This window comes from Oryzias latipes, chromosome 21 (genome assembly GCF_053564925.1).
Source record: "Oryzias latipes strain Hd-rR chromosome 21, Olatipes_Hd-rR_3.1".
Taxonomy (NCBI): domain Eukaryota; kingdom Metazoa; phylum Chordata; class Actinopteri; order Beloniformes; family Adrianichthyidae; genus Oryzias; species Oryzias latipes.
Genome location: NC_136257.1, coordinates 20,748,802 through 20,771,644, shown reverse-complemented (window position 1 = coordinate 20,771,644; position 22,843 = coordinate 20,748,802). Strand labels below are relative to the sequence as shown.

Here is a 22,843-nt window from a genome sequence, read left to right as displayed (position 1 = left end):
GAATTCAGTTATGGAATCAGTCCTAGTCAATAGTATGTAGTGATCTAAACACAGTTTCATCTCTGTGATTGTAAACTGGAACATATTGCTGCTCAGCACCTGAATATTCAGAGGGAAAGTGATTAATCTTCAAATAAATCCTCATTAAACTTGAACTGCTTATTACTAATCTTTGAATGCACTCCTGCTGTCCTTGAGTGTCTGTATGAATCTAAAAAGATCTGAAATGCAATGTGGATTATGCACAGTTTGGCTTGGTTGTGAAATCAAACCTTAAAACAAAATACAGACAACTTTAAATTATATTTTTATTTATTTGAATAAAAAAAGGTTTTTAATCAAGCAGGGAGCTTGTGGCCTTCCAATAGTAGTTTGTAAGTCACTGCTACAAGCTTTTTCAAACTGCATATTTTCGCCTGCTCCTGTTTCACATTGATTTGTATAGAAAAATACTCAGAAATATCATTTGAAATCTTAATTTTCATTATATATATCCTCTATTATGAGAAGAAAGCTCAAAGAACATGTTAAGAACACCTAAAATACCATTTTAATTGGAGTGGATCTTTAAAGTTTTGTAATCAATTCAAGTTGCCAATAAGAAAATTTTCTGCATTTTGAAAAACCTATTTTTAGAAGCTGTGAAACCTTGACTGTAGCTGTGTTTGGGGGAAAACATTATGCAGCATATTTCCAATGTTTCCACCGCACCAGCGGCTCTTCCATTTTACTTTACTGGATTTTCTTCATTTTTGTTGACAGTCAAAAAGCATATAGTTTTAAGCCTCCCTTCGTCATCTTGCTGGGGATTTGAGGTTTGAATTTGGGCATTAGCTTCTGAAAGCTCTGTCAGATGCTCTCATATTTAAAGAAGACTCCTGTTGGCACGACTGCTTGTCATGAGCAATACTAAATAGGGTTAGAGGTACAGCAAAAATCGCTCAAGCTTTTACAATTAAAAAATGTTGATTTTTTTTCCAAACATGAGGTTTTACTAAGGATGTGCCAGCTTTCGCTGTAGTGAGATGTTAAAAAAGCTACATGCAAGGGTATTTAGTGGGCTATTGATGTTTTATTTTGAAATATTTCTGTATAAAATTTACCTGTAAAATGAAGACCAAAGAAACCATAGAGATCTGATACATTGTTATAGATTCCATTTAGAGCTGATATGTATGCAGTTTGTTTTGTTTATTGAGAAAAAAGTCAGAAACCTGGTACATTTTACACTGCAGTGCACATCCCTCTATATTTCATGTCTTTTGTAGCCCATAACGGCATCATAGATCTTCCCCGTGAGGCAGTGCTGGATGTTGGTGAAGCCTGCAGTGGTCAGCAAGGCAGCATACTGAGCATCTGTTCTCTCTCTGCCCTCTGTCTGCACTAGCATGTTCAGGGAGTAGAGTTGTACTGTCAGAGGGCCAGATCCGTCCTCATTTAGCAGCGCCTCCACTAGCAGCACAGCGCCTCCTGCAACAAAAGCAGGAAGTTAGCCAGCAAGTAAAACTTTTCCATTTAGTGTTGGAGCAAATTTTTTTAAAGGTCCCATTCCGATCATCTTTTAATCTATTGTAAAAGCGTTCCCAGTCATCTTGTATTTATGATTATGCCAATTTTAGGCAAAATAAGATATAATTTCTGTGGAGTGGCAGGAGTCAATCAGAAATTGGCCTCTGAATTGTGGTCGGGACCATTGCGGGGAGTAAGCCTGCCATGACTTCCCATCTCTCCTTTGTTTACACTCTGTCCCACTAGCTTACAACCCCTCACAACCCCAAACTAACATTACCGGTGCAACAAAGATGGCGAGCAATATCACAGCTATCCAGCCGTACAGCAACAGAAGACGCACACTGATCTATTTTTTTCTGCAAGTGGATGCATCGGAATGGAGCAGAGCAGGGACCTAGTGGCCTGCCGTTTTTTTTTTCCTGCTCCTGATTTACAATTTCGATAATGAAAAACTCAGAAATGCAATATTCAGCTCAATTTTCTTTATATATGTCCTCCATAGTAAGAAAAATGCTCTAAGAACACCAAAAATCACAACTTTTATTAGAATGAGTCTGTAACGTCAACTATTTAATCGTAATCACCTTCAATTAGTGCAACAGTTAGGAACATACTTTTCAATTGATTCATGTTAACTAACATGATAAATTCTCCTAGAAAAGAAAAGATAACATTAGATAACATGTTAGCTGCAAACTGAAGACAGGATGAACAAATTCAGCATGACAAAATTCAAAGTAATTCTTTACAGAAATTGGAAAGATTTCCTTTATTTATGATCATGACAGCACGAATTCTGTGCTTACCATACATGTAAAAATGCAACACTAGTTGGTTTGAATATTAAACAAAACCAACTAAAAGGATTCAGATCTCTAATTTCTTTTTTTAGTACCTTGAAATCAGTTTTTTTGAATTATAAATACACAGTTGCATTTGGAAGGGATTTATAATTCAAATAAACAACTTTACCTTTAACATTTCACACCTCATTGCTGTCAGGGTTATTGTATTATTATCAGCAAAAGGTTATTATAATAGTTACACCAATGAACTATTTCTTATCAACATAAAAAAAGGCTTTATTGCCATTTAGTATGATATGTATATCTATGGTGCATAAAAGTGAATTAACAGGAGAATCAAGGAAGATTTTCTTGTGCCATTATAAATACTTTATTATACATATTTGTCATAAAATTTATGACAAATATGTTCTTTTAGTAAATTGAGAAAAAAAAAAAAAACTAATGGTACATTTCGGATTTTTCACATTTCATGGACTATTCATAAACTGCATTAACTAAATTAAAATGTCTAACTTGTATGAAACAAAAGAATCCTGTAACTTGGTCTTTCCAAGGATCGTTTACAGGAAAGTAACTTGAAGGTTGGTGTTGCTTTGCCTTTCACGATGCCATCCATCTGGTCACCCATCGTATCTTTGCGACGCTGTGCGTATATCAGACCTTTGCAATCTTTTCATCTCATCAGTGACAGGAAGATACACTGCCCTCTGGCACGTCTCATCTGCAGCAAGCAGGTTTACTGCGGGAGTGTGCATCTTTCTGCCAAAGATGAAATCGGGGGTTGCAGATGTCTCAGTTTATCTGTTTGGTTGACTCTTTTGTCAAGTTGGTAAAAAAGTGATGAAGCCTACAACTACAAAAAAGTAAGAAATACCCACTGAGCATGTGCCATGCTCACAGCTTTTAGTTGGGCAGAATAATGTCAAGAATTATTTCAGAACAGAGTTCTGAAATAATAATAACAGAGTTTTGATGCCAGCCATTTGGGCTAAGTTTCATTTAAGCTCCGTTTCTCAGTTATTTTGTTCAAACCTTTTTGATAAATGCTGTGATACTTGAATGAATCTGTTAAAAAGCCTTTAATGTACCTACGTTAAATGCAGCAAGCTGCCCAGGAAAAGTAGGCATTCTCTTTTGTTGTCTCTTTCTCTGCAGCTTCCTGATTGTATCTGTGACTGCATCTGACTTTCATCAAATCCAGAAGGACAGATTTTTCTGGGATCAGCTGCATCACGGGATACAATCTGCCGTCTCATTCCAGGCAGGAAAAAAACAGTGCTTATCCCTTTCACACTCAAAAGACTCACACGCACGCTCACAGACCTGGTTTACAGGCTTCATAGATTCTCTGGAGTAGCTTTATGCAGCGTTCATCTGTCCAGTCATGGAGGATTCTGGCAAGAATATAGAGGTCAGCCACAGGCAGAGAGTCCTTAAAGAAGTCCCCTTAAAGAAAGAAAAACATATATATTTAGGACAAGGATGCTAAATGAATTCACATTTCTGTGGTTGTTTGTCTCCTGTTAGAGTGCTTTAGTCGCTTAGGAAGCTTCTATTTGCTGTAATTACTGCATGTAATTAATAATTCTGTTGACAAGCCCTTAAGTAATAGGATATGACCTAATTAATGGTTTATGCCAGTTGACTAAAGATGGATGTCTGTTGTAATTTAATGATTGCAAGAGCACAAGACCTAATTAATGATATTTCATTGGCAGTGTTTTATTTGTGTTAATACAGTCATACTGTATGTGAGGCCCAATATATAGATGCAGTCAAATTGCTGTATGAAAAATGCATTCTTTTAGAGATTTTACTTTCTGGTGGATGATGTCCACCAATCGGTCACTTTGCTGAAACAAAATTCTACGCATAAATCGACAGGCTTAAAAATTCCAATCGTGGCAAGATGTGAACAGCAGGAGGGCAGGAATCGACACCAGCTGCAGATTTTCTCAAGATGCTGTGAACCTTTTTCCCACATTAGCTGCTGTGGAGTCGAGGCAACACAACAAAGGAAGTGTTAGGATCAAATTGACAGTTTTGTTCACAATGATTTGAGCCAAACTGTTGCATCTCAGTGGGAGGCTGAGTGTAAGGTTGACAGCATCCAAAGTGTTATTAAAAAAACGGTAATATTGTATCCTAAAACAAATTAAAGGACATTTCAGCTACTTATATTTATTTACAGCAAATTTTAACAAAACTGTTCCAATTTTGTACACAATTGACATCTATTTTGGGACTTCTAAAATTCTGTGCAAAAACAACATTTTCCTCAGAAAAAGGGAAGGTTTGATGATTTCAATTTTGGAAATTACATCCATTTATGCTTCAGCCCCTGAATGCCTTTTTATTCAAAAAAGCAATTTCTATCATTTCAGCTATTCCTAACTGTGATTAGATAAACATCTGTTGGTTTCTCACGTTATTTTTGATTAGTTTTCAATTTTCAAAAAACAAATAATAAGTAATACCATTCAATTGTGTTTCCGTATTTGTTTAAATAGCTGACTATTTTTAAATTTACAGTGTGGCAAAAATAATTATTTGGTCTGCCACCAATTGGGCAAGCTCTCAAATAGATAAGAGAAGCCTGTAATTTTCATCTTAGGTATACCTCAACTATGAGAGACAAAATTAGAAAAATCCAGAAAATCACATTGTCTGATTTATAAAGAAATGAATTGCAAATTATGTTGCAAAATAAGTATTAGGTCACCTACAAACAAGCTCTCACAGGCCTGTAAGTTCTTCACTACGGGAATCCTCTATTCTCCACTCTATACCTGTATTAATGACACCTGTTTGAACTGATTATCTATATGAAAGACACCTGTCCACAACCTAAAAACAGTCACACTCCAAACTTCACTATGGCCAAGACCAAAGAGCTGTCTAAGGACACCTGAAACAAAATTGTTGACCTGCACCAGACTGGGAAGACTGAATCTGCAATAGGTAAGCAGCTTGGTGTGAAAAAATCAACGGTAGGAGCAATTATTAGACATACAAGACCACTGATAATCTCCCTCCATCTGGGGCTCCCCACAAGATCTCACTCTGTATGGTCAAAATGATCACAAGAACAGTGAGCAAAAATCCCAGAATCACACGGGGGGACTAAGTGAATGACCTGCAGAGAGCTGGGACCAAAGTAAAAAAAGGCTACCATCAGTAACACACTACACCGCCAGGGACTTAAACCCTGCAGCGTCAGACGTGTCGACCCACTAAAGCCAGTACATGTGCAGGCTCATCTAATGTTTGCTAGAGAGCATTTGGATGATCCAGAAGAGGTTTGGTAGAGTTTGTCCTATGGTCAGGTGAAACAAAAAAAAAGTTTTTGGTAGGACTCTACTTGTCCTGTTTGGAGGAGAAAGAATGCTGAGTTGCATCCAAAGAACACCATGCCTACTGTAAAGCATGGGGGTGGAAACATCATGCTTTGGGTTTGTTTTTGAGTAAAGGGACCAGGACGACTGATCCATGTAAAAGAAAGAATGAATGGGGCCATGTATCGTCAGATTTTGAGAGAAAACCTCCTTCCACCAGCAAGGGCATTGAAGATGAAATGTGGCTGGGTCTTTCAGTATGACAACAATTCCAAACACACTGTTCGGTGTTGAAGGAGTGGCCTCATAAGAAGCATTTCAAGGTCCTGGAGCAGCCTAGTCAGTCCCCAGATCTCAATTCCATAGAAAATCTTTGGAGGAAGTTGAAAGTCTGTGAGGTCCAGTCAAAGCCTCAAAACATCACTGCTCTAGAGGAGATCTGCATGGAGGAATGGGCCAAAATACCAGCAACAGTTTGTGAAAAAATTGTGAAGACTTACAGAAAATGTTTGACTGCTGTCATTTACAACAACGGATATATAACAAAGTATTAAGTTGAACGTTTGTAATTGACCAAATATATATTTTCCACCATAATTTACAAAAAATTCCTTTAAAAATCAGACAATGTGATTTTCTGGATTTTTCTTTCCTCATTTTGTCTCTCATAGTTGAAGTTTACCTATGATGAAAATTTATAGGCCTCTCTCATCTTTTTAAGTTGGAGAACTTGCACAATTGGTGGCAGTCTAAATACTTTTTTGCCCCACTGCAAATGTTTTTAAAAGTGAAAATTTCACATTTTGGAACTTTGCATCAGAGGGAGTCAGTGAACTGGAAGTAGATCACCTGTCCCTGCTGAGATGCTTCTATGTGTTACAGTATGGAGGACTTTCTTGGTTTTGCTGACAGATTAAGTCCGGTCATCGGTCAGGAGTCAAGTATCGAGGGTAACAAATCCTCCATCTGTTGTTGGCAAGACCGCCGACCCCTTCTTCTTGACCCTCTGTGCCGCATTTTCAAATGATGTCAATATTCCTGCTGTGTCCTTGTCAGAGCTACAACCTCATCCAGAGATCAGTGGAACTGCTGTAGACTTCTTCCTTCATTTTATGTGGATTTAGATTCTTACTGTGGGAATTTTGGGGATTTGCCTTTAGTTGTCTGCATATATGGTGGTTGCATGTGTCACTTCTTTTTGCACAAGCAGTCACCTTCAGTGTACACCTGTGACTACTGTATTTTTACAGCACAATAGATGAACAAATATTTTTTTTATTTCTTTCTTGTTCAAAATGTCCCTTAGTTAAAATGAAAATGTTTAAAGTTGAGAAGTAAATAAATAATCCAGTTTTCCTAAAACGTTATGATCCAAATAAAAACTTGAATATCCCTAAAAAAAGGAATGAAAGGAATGAAAAATTTTTCTGGCCAGTTTGTGTAAGAATGCTTATAAGTTAATCTAAATTCAATAGATATAAAGTACACCAATGACTGTCCACTGATGGGACATTGACTAAAAAATTGTCAAAATCCATCTTAATTACAGATAGTTTATTTATTTATATTATTCCTATTAAAGAGAAAGTTGCAAATGTCACCACTCTCCTGGACCTAGCTTGTGGATGTTTTATTTTTGTTTCACAGACAACACAAAAAACTCTTTTAAACTGTGTCCAAACATAGCTACATAAACTTGAACTTGAACGTGAACTTGGAATTTGCCAAGAAATATTGTTGAAATAAGATAAATATCAGAATATCAAGCCAAATTTGAAGTTTTATCTCCATGCATGTTTTACAGGTTGCATTGAAACAGGCCTTATACTATAATTATAGCCAAGTTATTCCGCCCAAATTGTAGAGCTGTTACCCTCATGGAAGCTGATCCTCTGGTCTGCTACACTAACAAAGTGTTCCTGCGACATGCGCACCACCTTGGGAAGGTCAAAGATCGTCACTGTGCATTCTGGGTAGACTGCCGTGCATTGTTTGGCTAATGCTCCACTGCAGCCTGGAGAGAAGGAGATTTGCTTTTAGTCAAGGTACACTGAATACATAACCTTCATTAACTTGTGCACTTTTGCGCTCAGCAAATAAACAAACACTCACAAGAGCAGAACAAATGCTTCCAGGTAAAAACCCAGTATTTATTAGTATGATTTGCATTCAGCTGAATGTGGCAGCTCTTGGAATTTGGTTAAATCTGACATTAATCCCAATAAAGCAGAAGGAATTGATCTGAATTTTGAGCAGCGGGAGGCTTTATGCAGATTTGGCTGTCTCAGAATCCCACTGAAGATTTTAATCCAGGGAAAAATCAACAGTTGACTTTGACTGGCCAGAGCTGCTAAAAATCGATTTTTGCTTGTGAACATTAAAACTTGAATACTTTTAAAGTTATCCAGGTTTTAAGCCATGCTTCCAGCATGGCTGCCTGCACTTTTGGTTAATTTGTTTGAGCTCTGTTTGAGTTTTGCTTTAGTTCAGTCTTTTTGGCCTGGGGGGTATTCCAGAAAGCAGGTGATGTGAGTTACCACGGTAAGTTTGAGGCTAAGGAAGTGGATAACCTCAGATTTCGGTTCCAAAAATGGAGGTATGCGTGAGGGTATGTCAAGTTGCCATAGCAACTCATGCTCTGAACATAACGTGGTTTGGAGCGGGTTTAGTTTAAGGCTAGTTTGTTTCAGGGAGGTAAAGCAGCATGGCCTGTCCATTTGAAGATGATTTGGTGGATAAAAATACTCAGATAATACTTAATACCGTGAGAGGGTGATAAGACCACGTCTGGATGTTGGAAAGATAAACTGTTTTTACAGTGATCTAACTGAATTATTTGCTTCAGTTAAGATAAATCATTTTTTTGAGTTCAGTCAACTTAAAAATAACACGTAATTATCAGACAGATATTTTACTTTCATTCAAATTAATTCAATTAAGTAGGTGTTACTTTGGTGCCGCTGTTAGATTGGCAGCACAAGGAAATGTGGGATACCATTCCCTTTACCTGTCTGGACGAATTTGGGTTTAAGTGGGAGTTTTTGACCAAATGTGTTTTGTTGTTTAGCTGTTTTACAGTGTTTTGAGTTATTTTGTCCTACTTTGTTTAATTCCTGCTGCACCATGAGCGAGAGGAAGGGAGAGGATGATGAGTTTATTTAGCACCACCAGTGCTAATTCCATTTGCAGGAACTGAACTTAAAGTCAGGGTCAAGATAAATGAATACATGCTTCATATTAGAAATCTATAATAAAAGGCCTCAAACTTAGACATATGAGAGTTCAACAAGTACAATAAATTAAGATGGAAAAACATTTAATTGAATTGGAGTAATATGACATTTAGTTAGATAAACATGTAAATTTGAGTTGTACAAACAACTATTGAGTTGGATAGACAGAAGTCACTTGTTACCAATTGAATTAATTCATTTAAGTTGCATAAGTTATATTTTTATATATATATGCATCATAGAAATGAGATAGAAACTCGTCTGTTTACTTTTTCCATTCTTTTTCTCTAAGCAGAATCTCTATTTGCTGATGATGCAGCCGTATTACTTTTTTGATGAGCCTATAATCTTCATACGGCGTCATTAAAATCTCAGACTCCGTCTCACTGAAGTATAGCGCTCTCTTTTTTTCTCCACGTGTTTCCATGGTGACTCCGGAAATCGGGGATCCATTGAGAATGTCTTTATGTACTTGCTGTGCACATGCATTAACCCAGGGTTGCCAAGTCGAGCGTAATTACGCTAACTGATATCCCGTCTTTTGGAACCGACATACAGTAAGCAAGCTCAGGCGGACTTTAGTGAGAGTTCAGGGTTAAAGTCAGGGTAGTTTAAACATCCCCCCAGGTTCCTTTCTGGAGTCATGCTGTTTTCGAGTCCGGTTATGTTTGTGGAGTTTTTCCCCACCTGGTTTGGTGTTTTCTGTTGTTGAAAGAACTCTGGTTCTTCCCTCAGCCTTGGAGTCTAGTCCTGCATTTGGGTCATCCTGATACACCGTGACATGTTGTATTTTATTATAACACAAAACCCCTAACAACATTGTAATTAAATGTACCTTTTATCATTGTTGCCTCAATAAATCTAATATTAAAAAGCACAATTGTAAACACCTTTCATTCACATAACTTGACATGCTGCATTACAGTTTGTTGCATTGTTTTTAAAGCTTGTCAAACTGACAATGCTTAAATCTATAACTGTAGGTGTAATGATTTGATTCAAGAATTTTTTTACATTCTGCTCCTGATTTTAAAGCTAACTTGGAAGTATCAAGTATTATAGTTCTTTAACTGGGTAATGGAAGCTGTTTTGGGATTTGTCAACTGGAGTGGTGCTATGAGGCGGAATCATTCGCATGAGAAAAAGAAAAACGGACTTGAAAACCCCTTTAATGCCACATTTTTGACTATATGGTTTGATTACTATTTGATTAGCATAAGATGTCTTAATTACAAACTAAAGAAATAATGTTTTGTGATAACCTTTTGAGTGGTTCTTTATGCTGAAAAAGCCTCTTCTGTTTATTTTTATTGAGTGATGTAAATCTAAAAAGATTGTTTTTTAAAAGACATCTTGGCGGAGGACAAACAAGCAGCAATGATTCTTCAAGAAGCAATTGTTCTTTAATTTGTTAGCGACATTAGCTATAAGCTCAACTACACTTCTCGACAAAGGCCTTATTAAACAGACCCTTAATGTGAGGGGTATGTGTTAAAGCATGTGAGGAGGTGGTAACTCAATATATTGTTCTTGTTTTCACGCTACATGTTGCAGATGTTCAGGTTGGTCAAAAGCTTGCACTTTTGATCTGTTGTGAAAACTATTTAGCAGCTTTGGGGCTACCAGGGAACATCATTGGTTAAAGTTGCCATCAGTGTTGTTTATGTACCTGGCAAAAGGAAATTTAAAACAAAACCAGTGTCATACTGCTGCCTCCATGCTGCATTTATCTTGAAGTTCTCAACAGAAAATATGGACCCAGCTGCATTTGTGAAGTAAAACACAATTTCACATTACTTCTATACATTTTCATTAGTCTCAGACTCGAAAAATTCGGGTGATGTCACAGCAGTGCTGGGCGCGTGCCACGTTACAAGACACAAAAAATGCATGTGAGAGGTCTTTCAGAAGAAAGTGGATCCTTGTTTCTGTCTGATAAAATGACAATCGTTGCTTTACATTTGTCTGCGTCTTACCGGTTCCTTCATTCATCTGTTTACACACTTTGACGACCAGCTACGATGGTCCTTTTGGTTCAGTTCTTCCGCTTCAAGGACGGATTGTATTTAGACTGAGAAATCTTAGAGCGAACCAAAGCTCTGTCTGATTAGAAATGAACCGAGACCGCCTCCAAAGATGGGTTTAAGAGCAGTACCTCATCCTTGACCAGGGTGCACTTGGGTATAGTGTGAAAATTTGTTCCAGATTATCGGGGTAAACGAACTCTGGTTCAAATTTTTCCAGTCTAAATACATCTGTAGTCATTTTAAAAAGGCAATAGAAAAAGTTAACTAACATACAGAATTTGGACACCTTTTCTTTACAGTTCTTCTACTTCATATAACACAAGTAACACCAGATGGTCAGAAAAGTAAGACACAAATGTACACACATGCACATACATGGAAGGGCAGAAACAAAGATGTAACTCTGGAGGATAAATATGTTGGTCCTTGGAAAGAACTCATTCCAAAGTAAATTGAATTTCCAAGAGAGACTGAAAGAGAAAGCTGATGGAAAACAGAATGAAAGAGATATGCTGTGACATCTCGAAAGTGGTTGAAGACGACAATAAAGGAACTCATTTCATAAACCTGCGAATCCTGTCAGACTTGGGTCAACGTGTTTGTAGGTTTGTGTGCACTCAAGGCAGACATTCCTCCAAGCTATCCTCCAATCAAACCTCCTGTTACTTTATCAGGTTTTATTACCACGAAGCTGTCCTTTTTACGCACACAAACAGACACATGTGCCCTCACATCAAACAGAGGTCAGCAGAGGAGAAAAATCAAAGAGCAATGAGGAGGAACAAAACCAAATACACAACAGACTGTTTAGGACCCCAAGCTAACTTGGCTGCCTCTGTTAATAAAAGCCTTTTATCGGAGATTTGTGTATCTCACAAGGCTTCTATCACTGCTATTTTTAGTCAGTGTTTGAGTTTTTTCACTTTGGGATTTTAAAAATTGCTACAGTGCTTCAAAATGTTGCTTTCGTGAATTACGTTTTAAATTTGCTTTTGAATTCTTAACCCCTTTTTTTTTTGCTCTAAAACATTTAATTCACAGTTTTGGAGGACATTTAACAACCACTGCCACTTGCAGTAATTCCATTAAACTCTGCTCATGTTTCTCAATCTCGTCCATGCTTAAGGACCTTGTCTGAAAACCTAATCTGACAGTGATGGATCGATAGCGACTTATGTCTTGTATACATTGGACACTAATCAGGCAGTTGGCAGGGAGCCGGTCAGACAAAGAGAAAGGGTTTTGAGCAGCAGGTGTGCACAAAACAACAGATGCTGTGTGAGAGACGAGGTCTGCGTGTGACACTGCTGTCACGCCTTCCAGGGCTCCTGCTGTTCACATGCTAACTGTTGGGTGATGTTGCTCATGCAAAAGCATTAACATAAAATCCAATAGAGAAACAGTTAGAAAGAGGTGGGAAAGGGTAAGAAGACAGGCAGCATGTGGCTTTAGAGGCTCCACAGCTCCTCTGTGTGGTTTGCTAAGGTGGTACAAATTTAAGGAAGCTAACCTGTGAGAATGAGGTAAGAACAGAGCAATTTATACATTTTTATTGCTTTTTGCAAGGTTAATATTCAAATCATTTCAGTTTATTATAAAGGGCCAGCTGACAACTGAGGTTGTCTCAAAAGGTTACACAAAAAGCAACATATTTAAAAAGTTATAATCCAAATCGCTCTGGACAATATGGGTAATATCAGATTATCGTACTTTTATTTTGATGTTCCATATAAGTGATTGACAGATTACTGCGACAAAAATTTCCTTTAATGCTACCTTCACACCGGCCATCTGCAACACGTGATCAAGCAACTACTTCCTTTGAAAAGTCTGTGTAAACGCGCACTAATGCGTGTTTTGGGCTTCTGTGTTCGAAACTCTCACATTCATGCATCATTATGCAGGTTTTTATGGCTCTACGTACAAAATGCGCGGCCGCATTACACATGTTAAAAGTTAAATCAGTTGATCAATCAGGGACTCGGATTTGGAAGTGACGTTTGGATGGCGTCCTAAGTCACAGAAGTACCAAGCATTTGAGATTTGATCATGAAGGAGACGTTAATAACTGTGGTTTGTGCCCAGCCGAAATGACATGACACCAAGTCTTACATATAGTGGAATAGAGCTGTGAAAGAACAAGCCTGGAGCGAGATTTGCGAGGTTTGCACCGCCTTAACATTTCACACCAAACCTCTTCCAACTGTACATGCACAAATATCAGGTTGCAACAGTCCAGTGTGAAGACTGCAAGCTGAAACAGTGTTATAGAAACCGTGCTCTTAAATGAGGATCACATACCAGATGTGTACGTAGCAAGATTTAGGAAAAAACTTCCAAAAGAACAAGACTCAGTAATCACCGCCATCTGGGATAATCAGTTGGGGTCTGACAGGACAGGACAAAGAGGACTTGACTGCAAGACGTTTTAAAGCCCCGGTGTAAATGGCGTAGCAGTTTTACTAATCTAAACACTTTTGTTGATCTCAGTTTTGAAAGGAATCAAATGATCACTGTTTCCTGTACCATCTTGCACAATAAAACTGGATTTTGAACTGGATACTATAATAGATTTATCACATTAAAGAGTTTTGATATAGATTCTACAATTCTGAAAATTTCCGCTTCTGGCTAATGATGTTAGGGCGCCATCTTGTCTGTAGACAGGTCCCAACAGGACAGGAAAATTTAAACACAAAAATTACTGAAAAAGTAGTTGAGAGACAAACAAGCAGCATTGAGAAAAGAGAAAGCAGGTGAACGAACAACATTTTTGGAAAATCTGTTAAAAAAAATATTTTATTTGCAGCAGTAAATTGGGGACCAGGTAGCAGATGAGCAGAAAATCTCCAATAAGTCTCTAAAAAGTCTGTGATTTTTTTTTACATTACCTAAAATTCAAAATTCATAAAAAAATGCAGTACAATTTCTAACAGAGAAAAGCTATGGGCTATATTCTGATCTGACTCTATTTCACTCATTATTGCAAGGATGTGGCCTCCCACATTGTCTTTTCTGTGTCATATTCTTATCACTGCGCAACATTTTCTCAGCTTTCAGCACTTTGTAAGGAATCTTAGAAGAGTGCTTTAGGGAGTGCTCTTCAAGGACGGTTCATAAATAAATGTAACTTGACAAAGCAGCTCACACAGACAGCAGTGAACAAAGTGTCTCTCGAGAATCAAAAGAAAAAGGGCTTATTTGTCTTAGAGCAGTAGCGTGTTTCAACTTTCCACATTTTACTCAGAGACCATGTTTCTGCTAGTCTATGAAACAAAACAGGGTGTCACAATTGAATTAAGGTAAGGGTAAAAAAAATCAATGGAAATCATTACAATACATACAAATGTCATGCCATCCATATTAGTAGTCTTGAAAGGTTTTCTGCAATGTGCACTTAAACATTATTTATGTGAAACCATTTACCAAATGTCAATCCAGTGTGTTTATAGTGTGACCCACTATTATTCTCCAGTTGGAAACAGAGGAGTTATAATAGTTAAGTTAGGTTGAATGTTTACATTTATGTATTTTTCTTTGCCTTTCAGCTGCTGTCTTTACGGGTTGGCACAGCAAAAGCCTCAGCTAAAACAATCCTCTCTTCACGCACCATTTACACAAAATGGCGGACTCTGCTCAGAATTATCTTTGCAAACAATATATTTTTACAAACCCCACCCACATTTAAAACAAGCTCACTTGGTGACTTCACTGTTATTTTTTTTTAACTGTTGGCCCTTTACCAAGGTCACAGGTCAAACAAACCTCCGAATTGTTATTATGTTGGTAACTCACATTAAAATATACATTCATATACATACGTTTTGGTGAGTTTTTGGCTCAAAAGATGGAGGCAGGTTGAAGAATATTAGGAAAAACTTGATTGTGAGCTCACATTATTATGGGACTTTAATATTTGCTAACCAGTCCAAAACTTACCTCCAAGGTCACAGATGACCTTAAAAGGGGAAAGGTCAAAAGCTGTGATCACATTTTTCCCACAGATGTTCCAGATGGAGTTCATCAAGTGCATGAACTTCACCAGTTCCTCATCAGACCTACAAAAAACACACGCAACAAAGAAAACAAGCTATTTTTACGACTCAGCTTCAAGTGATGTCTTGCTACCTCCAAGCAAAAATATGCATCACATGCTAAAAGAGACGCACATCACCAAAGTCATCCTGTAAAAAGTTTCTCCCTGTGGTGACACCCTTGTGTGCTTGTGCGTGACAGACAGGGCGCGGCAGAACAGAAGAGCCTGTGGTGACGGCTGCTGCTCTGAGGAGTCTCCCGCTCATCGAGCAGCATCAGCACGAAGACTCGTCACGTACGAACACATGTCCTCCATTCTGTGGAGCTTTCTTCAGACTTTATTGCAGCTGAATGCATCAGATGCTCAAACCAACCTCTAAGAGCACTAAGATGTCTGAAAGAACTTCAAAAGTGACTCATTGTTGTTTGTCCTCAGAGTTTGACTGCATTGGATGTTATACAAATTTTCAAATGACTGTGAGGCTCAACAGCAGACTGTCATCTTTAATATGAAGCACCATGGGCAAAAAATAAAAATCTAACTCCCTTTGACAACAACAAATTTGTTCCTTTTTGCTCCCATCCCAGATCATAGAGGGGAAAAGGTGCTTAAGTTGGCTATCCCTGTTCCTGCAAACATCATTATAATGTCTAAATCCATCTGCCCTCTGACCACATGTCACATTAGCCCTCTTACTACAGGGTTCTGTCTCTGCATTTACTGTATTATACTTACAAACTGTCACAGCCTTTCAACTGTTCTGCTAATCAGCAGTGCAGCAAAATTATGACAAAACATTTTCAAATAATGAATGGGGTTGTGCCTGCAGCTCTGACTGCGCTCAGGATGTATTAGTTCAATTGAAATGTTTTTGTTTTTTTAATAAACGGCTGTATTTGTTTTGTATGAGATGGTCAAAAAAAAGGAGAAAACAAAACAAGAAGTGAACAGAAATGAAAGATGTGCACTGCTTTTTTTTCCGCTGTCCGTTCAATGAAACTCAAAGATAATGATCTCCAAAGGGATATTAAACTCCTGCAGCACAAAAATAAATATATGATAATAGCAGCTAGCTTTGTACAAATGTCCTTGGGAATGTCATCATTGCTTTGGACAAGAATGACCTCATGTAACAATCCTTTATGTAAAAGATCTGAATGAAACAGAAGTTACCTTGAAAAATCCTTGAATAGTTTTTACTCGTACAGTAGCCTCTAGTAAGCGATTGGAGCTCCATCTTCATTATTGCCCTACTCTACTTTATCAGTATGTTCAATTTCTTTCATATGCTGGGTTTTCTCCTGGTTTATATATATAAAAAAAAACAACGCAAAGATATGCAATGACAACAAATCTTGCTGCAAGCACTGAAAATCCTTAAACTTTAGTATGTTGCTATACTTTTTCAAAGATTGTACTATATTTGTTCCTGTAAATATCCTCGTAAAAGAACATCCAGACATCTATGGACCTCTTCCTGTAGGATGATGAAATAGTGTATTGTCCATCCATCCATCTTCTGATCTGTCACAGGGTTGCTGGAGCCTATCCCAGCAACTGTTGGGGAAAGGCAGGGTACACCCTGAACAGGTTGCCAGTCTGTTGCAGGACCATAGACTCACAATCACACCTATAAAGACAACTTAGAGGATGCATTTTTTTGGACTGTGGCAGGAAGCCAGGGTTAGAAAAACCACACACGCATGGGGAGATCATGCAAGGTCCAAGCCAGGATTTGAAGCAGGGCCTTGTCATTGTGAGGCAGGAGGGGTAACCACTGCACCACTATGCACCGCTGCACTGTTCCATGTTCTTCTTAATTCCACAATAATTTTCTGTTAGAGCCAGATTTAGTTTAATTTTTAGTTTGTAATTATGTCACATTTATCCATTTAAAACATATATCATGAAATAGATTGTTTGTATTTCATATTTTTATCAATGAGAGACTACTTGTACCACGACTTCTCCCTTGCACACTGTGCTCACCTGTAGCCTCAGGTGGGGCTATAAGTTTTGAGACAGTGACAGGGAGGAGAAAAAGATTTTTGGAAATCGCAAACCCCAAACTTCTGAATTAGAACACCTTTTTGACAAAGAAGCCAACGAGTTTTTCTTGCTAAGATGAGTTACAACTCACCCTTCCCCTACAAGGGCTATTTCCTTTTTTGACATCACTGTTTCTAGATTTTTTTCTATAAAACAAAGTCCACCATTTTTGACTGATCTTTCTCCTGCCCACCAACAATGCATCATCATCATTTCTTAGTAAGGATGCACATGGCAGGACTATCCAGTGCTGCCCCCCCTCCTCAGACGACAAGATTGGTGTCCGTTTTTGCCTCTAAAAAAACTGTCAGGTACTGGAGAGTGGTAACATTCGAGCAGGAATCCTCATGCGAGTCCTGCAGCTCCTCTTGAAGCAAATCTGACAGAGCCAAAATATAACAAGGAACACTCAAGTTAAGGGCCCTTCAAGACGGTCCCACAATGGTGGGGATGAAATCACTGTTCTGCTTTGTGGAAAAGACTAGACTGAATGCAAATTGCTTAAGTAATCTCTATGTTGAGTGTAGATGTGTAATTTTTGCTAAAATAGGTAATAAACATGCCAAGAAATAGCTTCTTCTAAATAATTTTGGTAACACTTTATAATAAGATTCCTTTACAAGCTTTGTTACCGCATTAACAAGCATTTTATTAGAATTTTTAGGGTGTTGGCAAGACATTTATTAGTACAATAAGTGAATAAGGTTAATTAAATTACTTAGTTAACACATTTACAAGCATTATTATTAGGATGTTTTTAAGATGCTGATGATACATTTATTGGCATTATAGATGCCTAACAAATGTGTCAGTGTTAATAAGCTTAATAAGATTTATTAACAACCTTTGTTAACAATTTAATAATTATTATTATTGTTAGGGGTTCTACTAACACATTTATTAGCATTATAGACGTATCACACAAGCCTAAATGTTAATAAGCTTTATACGTTTTATTAACTAACTTAACAAATTAATAGGCTTTATTAATGTGTAAGATGCTAGTAAGATAATTATTAGCATTATAGATGTCTTGCAAATACCTAAAAATGTTATTAAGATTTATTAACATCTAAAGTCAGACCATTGTCTTCAAAGTCCATATTACTAAACTGCTTATAAGCTTAACAAATGTATTAATTAACTTTGTTAACAGTTTATTAAATGTTTTGCAGTACCTCATCTAAAGTGAGTAATACTTTCACCACAAACTACCACAAAGCATAAAGCTTGTAAAAAGAACTTTATAACATTAAAACAGACTAAACATGCAAAAATATTTCTGTAAAAGAAATATAATAGTTTAATTCAGACAAATTAAAAAAAAACAACAACATAGGGAACGGTGTCGGATGACGCTAGCATCGTAGCTAATAAGAATATAGTATTAGCAAACAGAAAGATTCTATTATAATTGCTTGTTAATGCATTAACAAAGCTTGTCAAGGAATCTTAATATAAAGTGTTACCATTATTTTATTGTCATTTCTTTCATTTAAATGTGGGCTGTTTGTAAATGTACTATGCTGCAGGTTAACTTCAGAACTATCCATCCCTTTCAAAATAAACCAAAAACTTGAGTGTGAGAGGAATCTCCTTCATTTCTCTGTCTTAATTTTTTTTATTTATTTAACTACAGCCAAACCATGTTCCTTTTTCCATGAGAGCATTGTTGTATCTCTGTATTTGAAGCCCTAACATTTAAACAAGACAACCTATTACTGAGACGACCTTGAACACCAACTTCCACTCTTTTGGCTCGCTCAGATTTTGACAAACAATAGTCGATAGCTAACTAAGAAAAACAAAATTACACAAAAAAGTTATATTTTTAATGAAAAAACTTTTGTTTACTAAATTTATCTAAATTTTGATTTTGAGTTCCACTTGTGCAAAATTAGTAATAAAAGGTATATATAATTAAAGGAAATATATGAGCCAATCATTTATTTTTATCAGATTGGTTTGTCTCCTCTAAGTGTCATATGGCTTAAAGAAAAGCCTATGTTATTTCTTTCCAGCCTCTATCCTACTTTCCTGACTTTCAGAGTCTGGCGTTCAGAAGAGACTTGGCTGTAAATTATTCAGGTGCAGTACATGACTGGTTAAATGGCAATGAGTAAAGGGGAGTCTGACTCATGCAGTCAGCTTTAAATCCTCCTACTCCTGCTGCAGCGCTTTGAAAATGCTCTGAGTGACTTGAGCGGTTGTTTTCCCTTCTAATTTATCCTCAGTATTCACAGGGGAATTCAGCAGGAAGCAACAATTTCTTCCCCGCATTAAGTCAATTGTGCACAGGTGCGGTCATTGTTTTTTCGAAGCAATTTAATTTTCAATACATCAGGAGTGAATTGAAAACTCATCTGCACTAAAGGGTATTTCTATTAGTTTACCAGATTAATGGATGCATTGAGCCCATTTTAAACCTTTGCATGGTAAATGATGAGGCTTTTTTTTTTTAAGTCATCAGCGCCGTTTGAATAGTTTGCAAAGGAATAAATGCAAGAAATGCAAATACAGGAAGTACACCAACAAATTTAAAAGGCTAAACAAGCAGCAACAGGAACACATTTCATTACTAAGAACCAAAAACAAGATCTCAAATCCCACCACCAGCTTGGAATGAGCAAAAAGTATGCCAGTAAACATATTAAATTCAACCCTTCTTTATTTTGGCCGCTTAGATTTACTTTGACTAATACAGTCTGATTCATAAATGTTTTGTTTCCATTTCTCCGCAGATATCTTGGATATCGAGAAACAGACCTTTAAATTTACCGGTACACCTTTGTCGATCCCTTTCCATGTAAGAGCAAAGCTTTTGCAAATACAGCTGAAGATGTGGAGTCACGCTTTCTGCAATTAATCCCTGTGCTTTAATTTGGAGGGAATCTCGTCCTTTGGGCCCAAGGGTGTTCTGCAGCACAGACCTTCAGGCAGCCCGATCAAAAAGTGTGAATTTTCAAGTGTGTGATGGCTTAGAAAAACTGCTGACCAGCAGGTCAGTGAAGCGTTAAAACTGTGGGCACTAGATACTTTAAACACACCAGACCTCAAGGACAATAGTAGATTTACTGTGTGTATTTCTCTAAGCCCCGGGCTTGTTCAGATCACTGCCCATGTTCCCTCCCTCTTGCCTTCTGTCTCTCCAGCTTAAAGCTGGTGCCTTCTAATAAACGACGTGACTTTACTTTTTTTTTTTTCAAGGAGGGAAATGGAGACAGTGTTAAGATAGAAACAGAATTTTTGAATGAGTAAACACATTTGTTTCATCAGTTAAGCATAAGGACAAATATTTACCTGTACATAGCTTGAAACAGGTCTTTGGAGCTGACTCCGAAAGCTTTTTCATACTGGTTTTTCCCCTCCCTGAATTAAAAAAAGAAACAATTTTTAAAAAGAATTATTTAAGGTATTTGTAAATTTAAACAATTCTTTAATTCTTGTACATTTTTAATGTACTTCTTAGAGATAGGTTGACCCAGCTTTAATAGAGGTAAACCCAACTGTCTGAAGGAAATGTGAATTCATGCAGGACTGCAGACTGAGGCAACTCATCCTTCAGCTCAACACTGCCCTCTTGTGGCTAACTTCACTTTTGAAAAATTCCTTTTAAGAAACCGCTAGTTGCTGCTGCAAATATCTTTCCAAGATCTTATTTTTTGTGTAACTTTGTCAAATCATGAAAGCACAGAAAAACACAAAAAAACAGGGGAAATTTGGAACTGACCTGACAGCATCCGTGAGGTAGTGCCAGCAGAGGTAAATGGTTCGCGAGCTGTACTGAATGGACTGGCAGAGGGACAGAGGACTGGAGCGTGTGAGGAAGACTCTGGCCTCCTCTGTATTGCTGTATAACACTGGAACAGGTGGAGGAAGACAAGTAGAGGAGAGTGAATAAATGTGGAGATGCCAGTGCACAGTTTGGCCATCTGTGAGTGGGAGGTCAGGTCACAGGCCAGATGTGACCTGACCTCACTGCCACACATCTCCACATCTCCTAAGTCTGTGGTGGCCAAGATTAAAAATCCACATATAAATTAAGATAATATGGTAAACATGACGCTTTTTTTCAATCTTCCCCTTAACTTTTTATAATATTCTGCACATCTCTATAAAATGGTTGTAACTTTTGATCTCCTTTAACAGATCAAGCTAATTAAAAGGGGGGAAAGTCTGTTGTGTCAGTGTGTGCGAGTGCATCTGTGTGTTCTGACCTTGTCCTTTGTCGTGGTGGACGATGAGCAGCTGTAGACCAGCACAGGCAGCCAGCAGCCTCTGAGTGCCATCCAGACTGGCCCCCACTGCCTGACTGATCTCCTCTGCAGACAGGGGTTGCTCTGCTTTCAACAGCACATCAAACACACCCAGTTCACAGGAGGTAAACACCGTCTGGGTCAGACAGGGAAGATCAAGACAAGGAAAGTACAGATTGATGAATAAAATTGTCTGTGTAGTTCTGTAGTTTTAATAAGTCTTAGTAAACACATATTCTCTTTTGGTTTATTCCTCTTTTTTTTTATTTGACACATAACTTGAAGTGTTTGTGAAAAGGTAATTTTTTTACCAAACTGTCAAGAGAGACAAAATTATTTTTGATAAAATAATACTAAGATTAAGATTAAGATCAACTTTATTAATCCCTGTAGAGAACTTCAGTTGTAGTAGCAGCACCATAAAATAAATACAAACTATAGGGAGGAAAAACTCTTATATACAGGTACAATATTGACGCTACAGATTAGGATGCCTCATCTTGTTACTCCGGCAAAAAAATAAATATATATATAGTTTGCTTCCTGCTTTACTGCAAAAAACCCAACCAGTAGGTTTAGGTTTTAGGTTCACATGAATAAGCACGCTAAGCAAAACCACTCCTTTAGTTTTATTTATCCTATACATCTACTTACACAGATGAAAGTATGTCAGATCAAAATTTAAACTGTAGGATAGATTTTATTTTAAAAGGAACTGGTGTGTGCTCCTGTCAAAAGTAAAGAAGTTATTTGTAGAGGAAAGGTAACCCGTGAAATTCAATTACTGCAAATATTTAAAACCTACATTTTATAATAGAATAGCATAATGCTCACAAAAAGATAAATAAAGTGTATTTTTCTGAACGTTGAGGCGAGACTTAATAGTTCTCGCTGGGTTTTGGTCAGTAAGAAACTGGACTAAGTGCCTCTTTATTTACACTCAATATACCCAATGAAGCAAACTTCAGATGTATTATTTTTTTTTCCAAGGGTTGGCAGTGAACTGATTAATCTTAGCAATAAATGTTACTGTCTTTCCATCAGTGCCATATCATGAACTAAACAGAGAACACTGGAGTGAGCAAATGCCACAGAAACTTTACCTTTGAGATCAAAAAGCCTTCCATGTACTCCAGGATTTTTTTGGGGTACAGGTCTGCAGCAGGAGCCCCTTGAGTGGAATGTGATGCCATAGATGGGCCAAAAATCCACTAAAATTAAAAACAAAAAAACAGTAGGTTTTGTTTCTCCAAATTGTTGCTGAAGAGAAGTCAGTGCAGCAGCCCTCAGTGTGACTGGCAGTGCTGAGAAAACCAGACTGAGCCTAAATCAAAGCCCACCCAGCAGCAATAACAGTGAGAGTTGCAGTGGGCTAAGCTGATTACAACCAGATAACCCAGATTAGAGCATGGACTCAGTCTGACAAAGAAACAACTCTATAAAAACACTGCGGCCTTGTTTATTATCCCTGAACCCACTGCTTTTCACCAAGCTTTCCCAATTAGTGCCTCCTCTTGTTCGCCGTTTGTTTTCCCCAACAAAAGAAAAAGTTCACCATGTACGATTTACTTGGGTCTGTGATTACT

At 37.5% G+C, this 22,843-nt stretch overlaps 1 protein-coding gene across 2 annotated transcripts; it reads right to left on the bottom strand.

Annotated features, from left to right (window-relative positions):
* Nucleotides 1–1,172: 1,172 nt before the first annotated feature.
* Nucleotides 1,173–22,573, bottom strand: asmt (acetylserotonin O-methyltransferase). 2 transcript variants are annotated; one of them, XM_023950846.2, is made up of 8 exons: nt 22,361–22,573; nt 21,219–21,393; nt 20,732–20,861; nt 20,302–20,370; nt 14,856–14,974; nt 7,530–7,670; nt 3,645–3,767; nt 1,173–1,470 (listed from the first exon to the last, which is right to left on the bottom strand). In XM_023950846.2, the coding sequence occupies exons 1-8, from the start codon at nt 22,448–22,450 to the stop codon at nt 1,247–1,249; spliced, it is 1,071 nt and encodes a 356-aa protein (XP_023806614.1). In that variant the 5' UTR covers nt 22,451–22,573; the 3' UTR covers nt 1,173–1,246. The 2 variants fall into 2 exon arrangements, with proteins under 2 accessions (XP_023806614.1, XP_023806615.1); XM_023950847.2 differs by lacking the exon at nt 7,530–7,670.
* Between the last annotated feature and the right edge of the window lie 270 nt (nt 22,574–22,843).

Coding starts and splice junctions, on each gene's coding strand:
- asmt (XM_023950846.2), bottom strand. CDS start 22,450: ATGGCATCACATTCCACTCAAGGGGCTCCTGCTGCAGACCTGTACCCC. Junction 20,862..21,218: donor CCACCACGACAAAGGACAAG/GTCAGAACACAC, acceptor CACCTGTTCCAG/TGTTATACAGCAATACAGAG. Junction 20,371..20,731: donor TACCTCACGGATGCTGTCAG/GTCAGTTCCAAA, acceptor TTTTTAATTCAG/GGAGGGGAAAAACCAGTATG.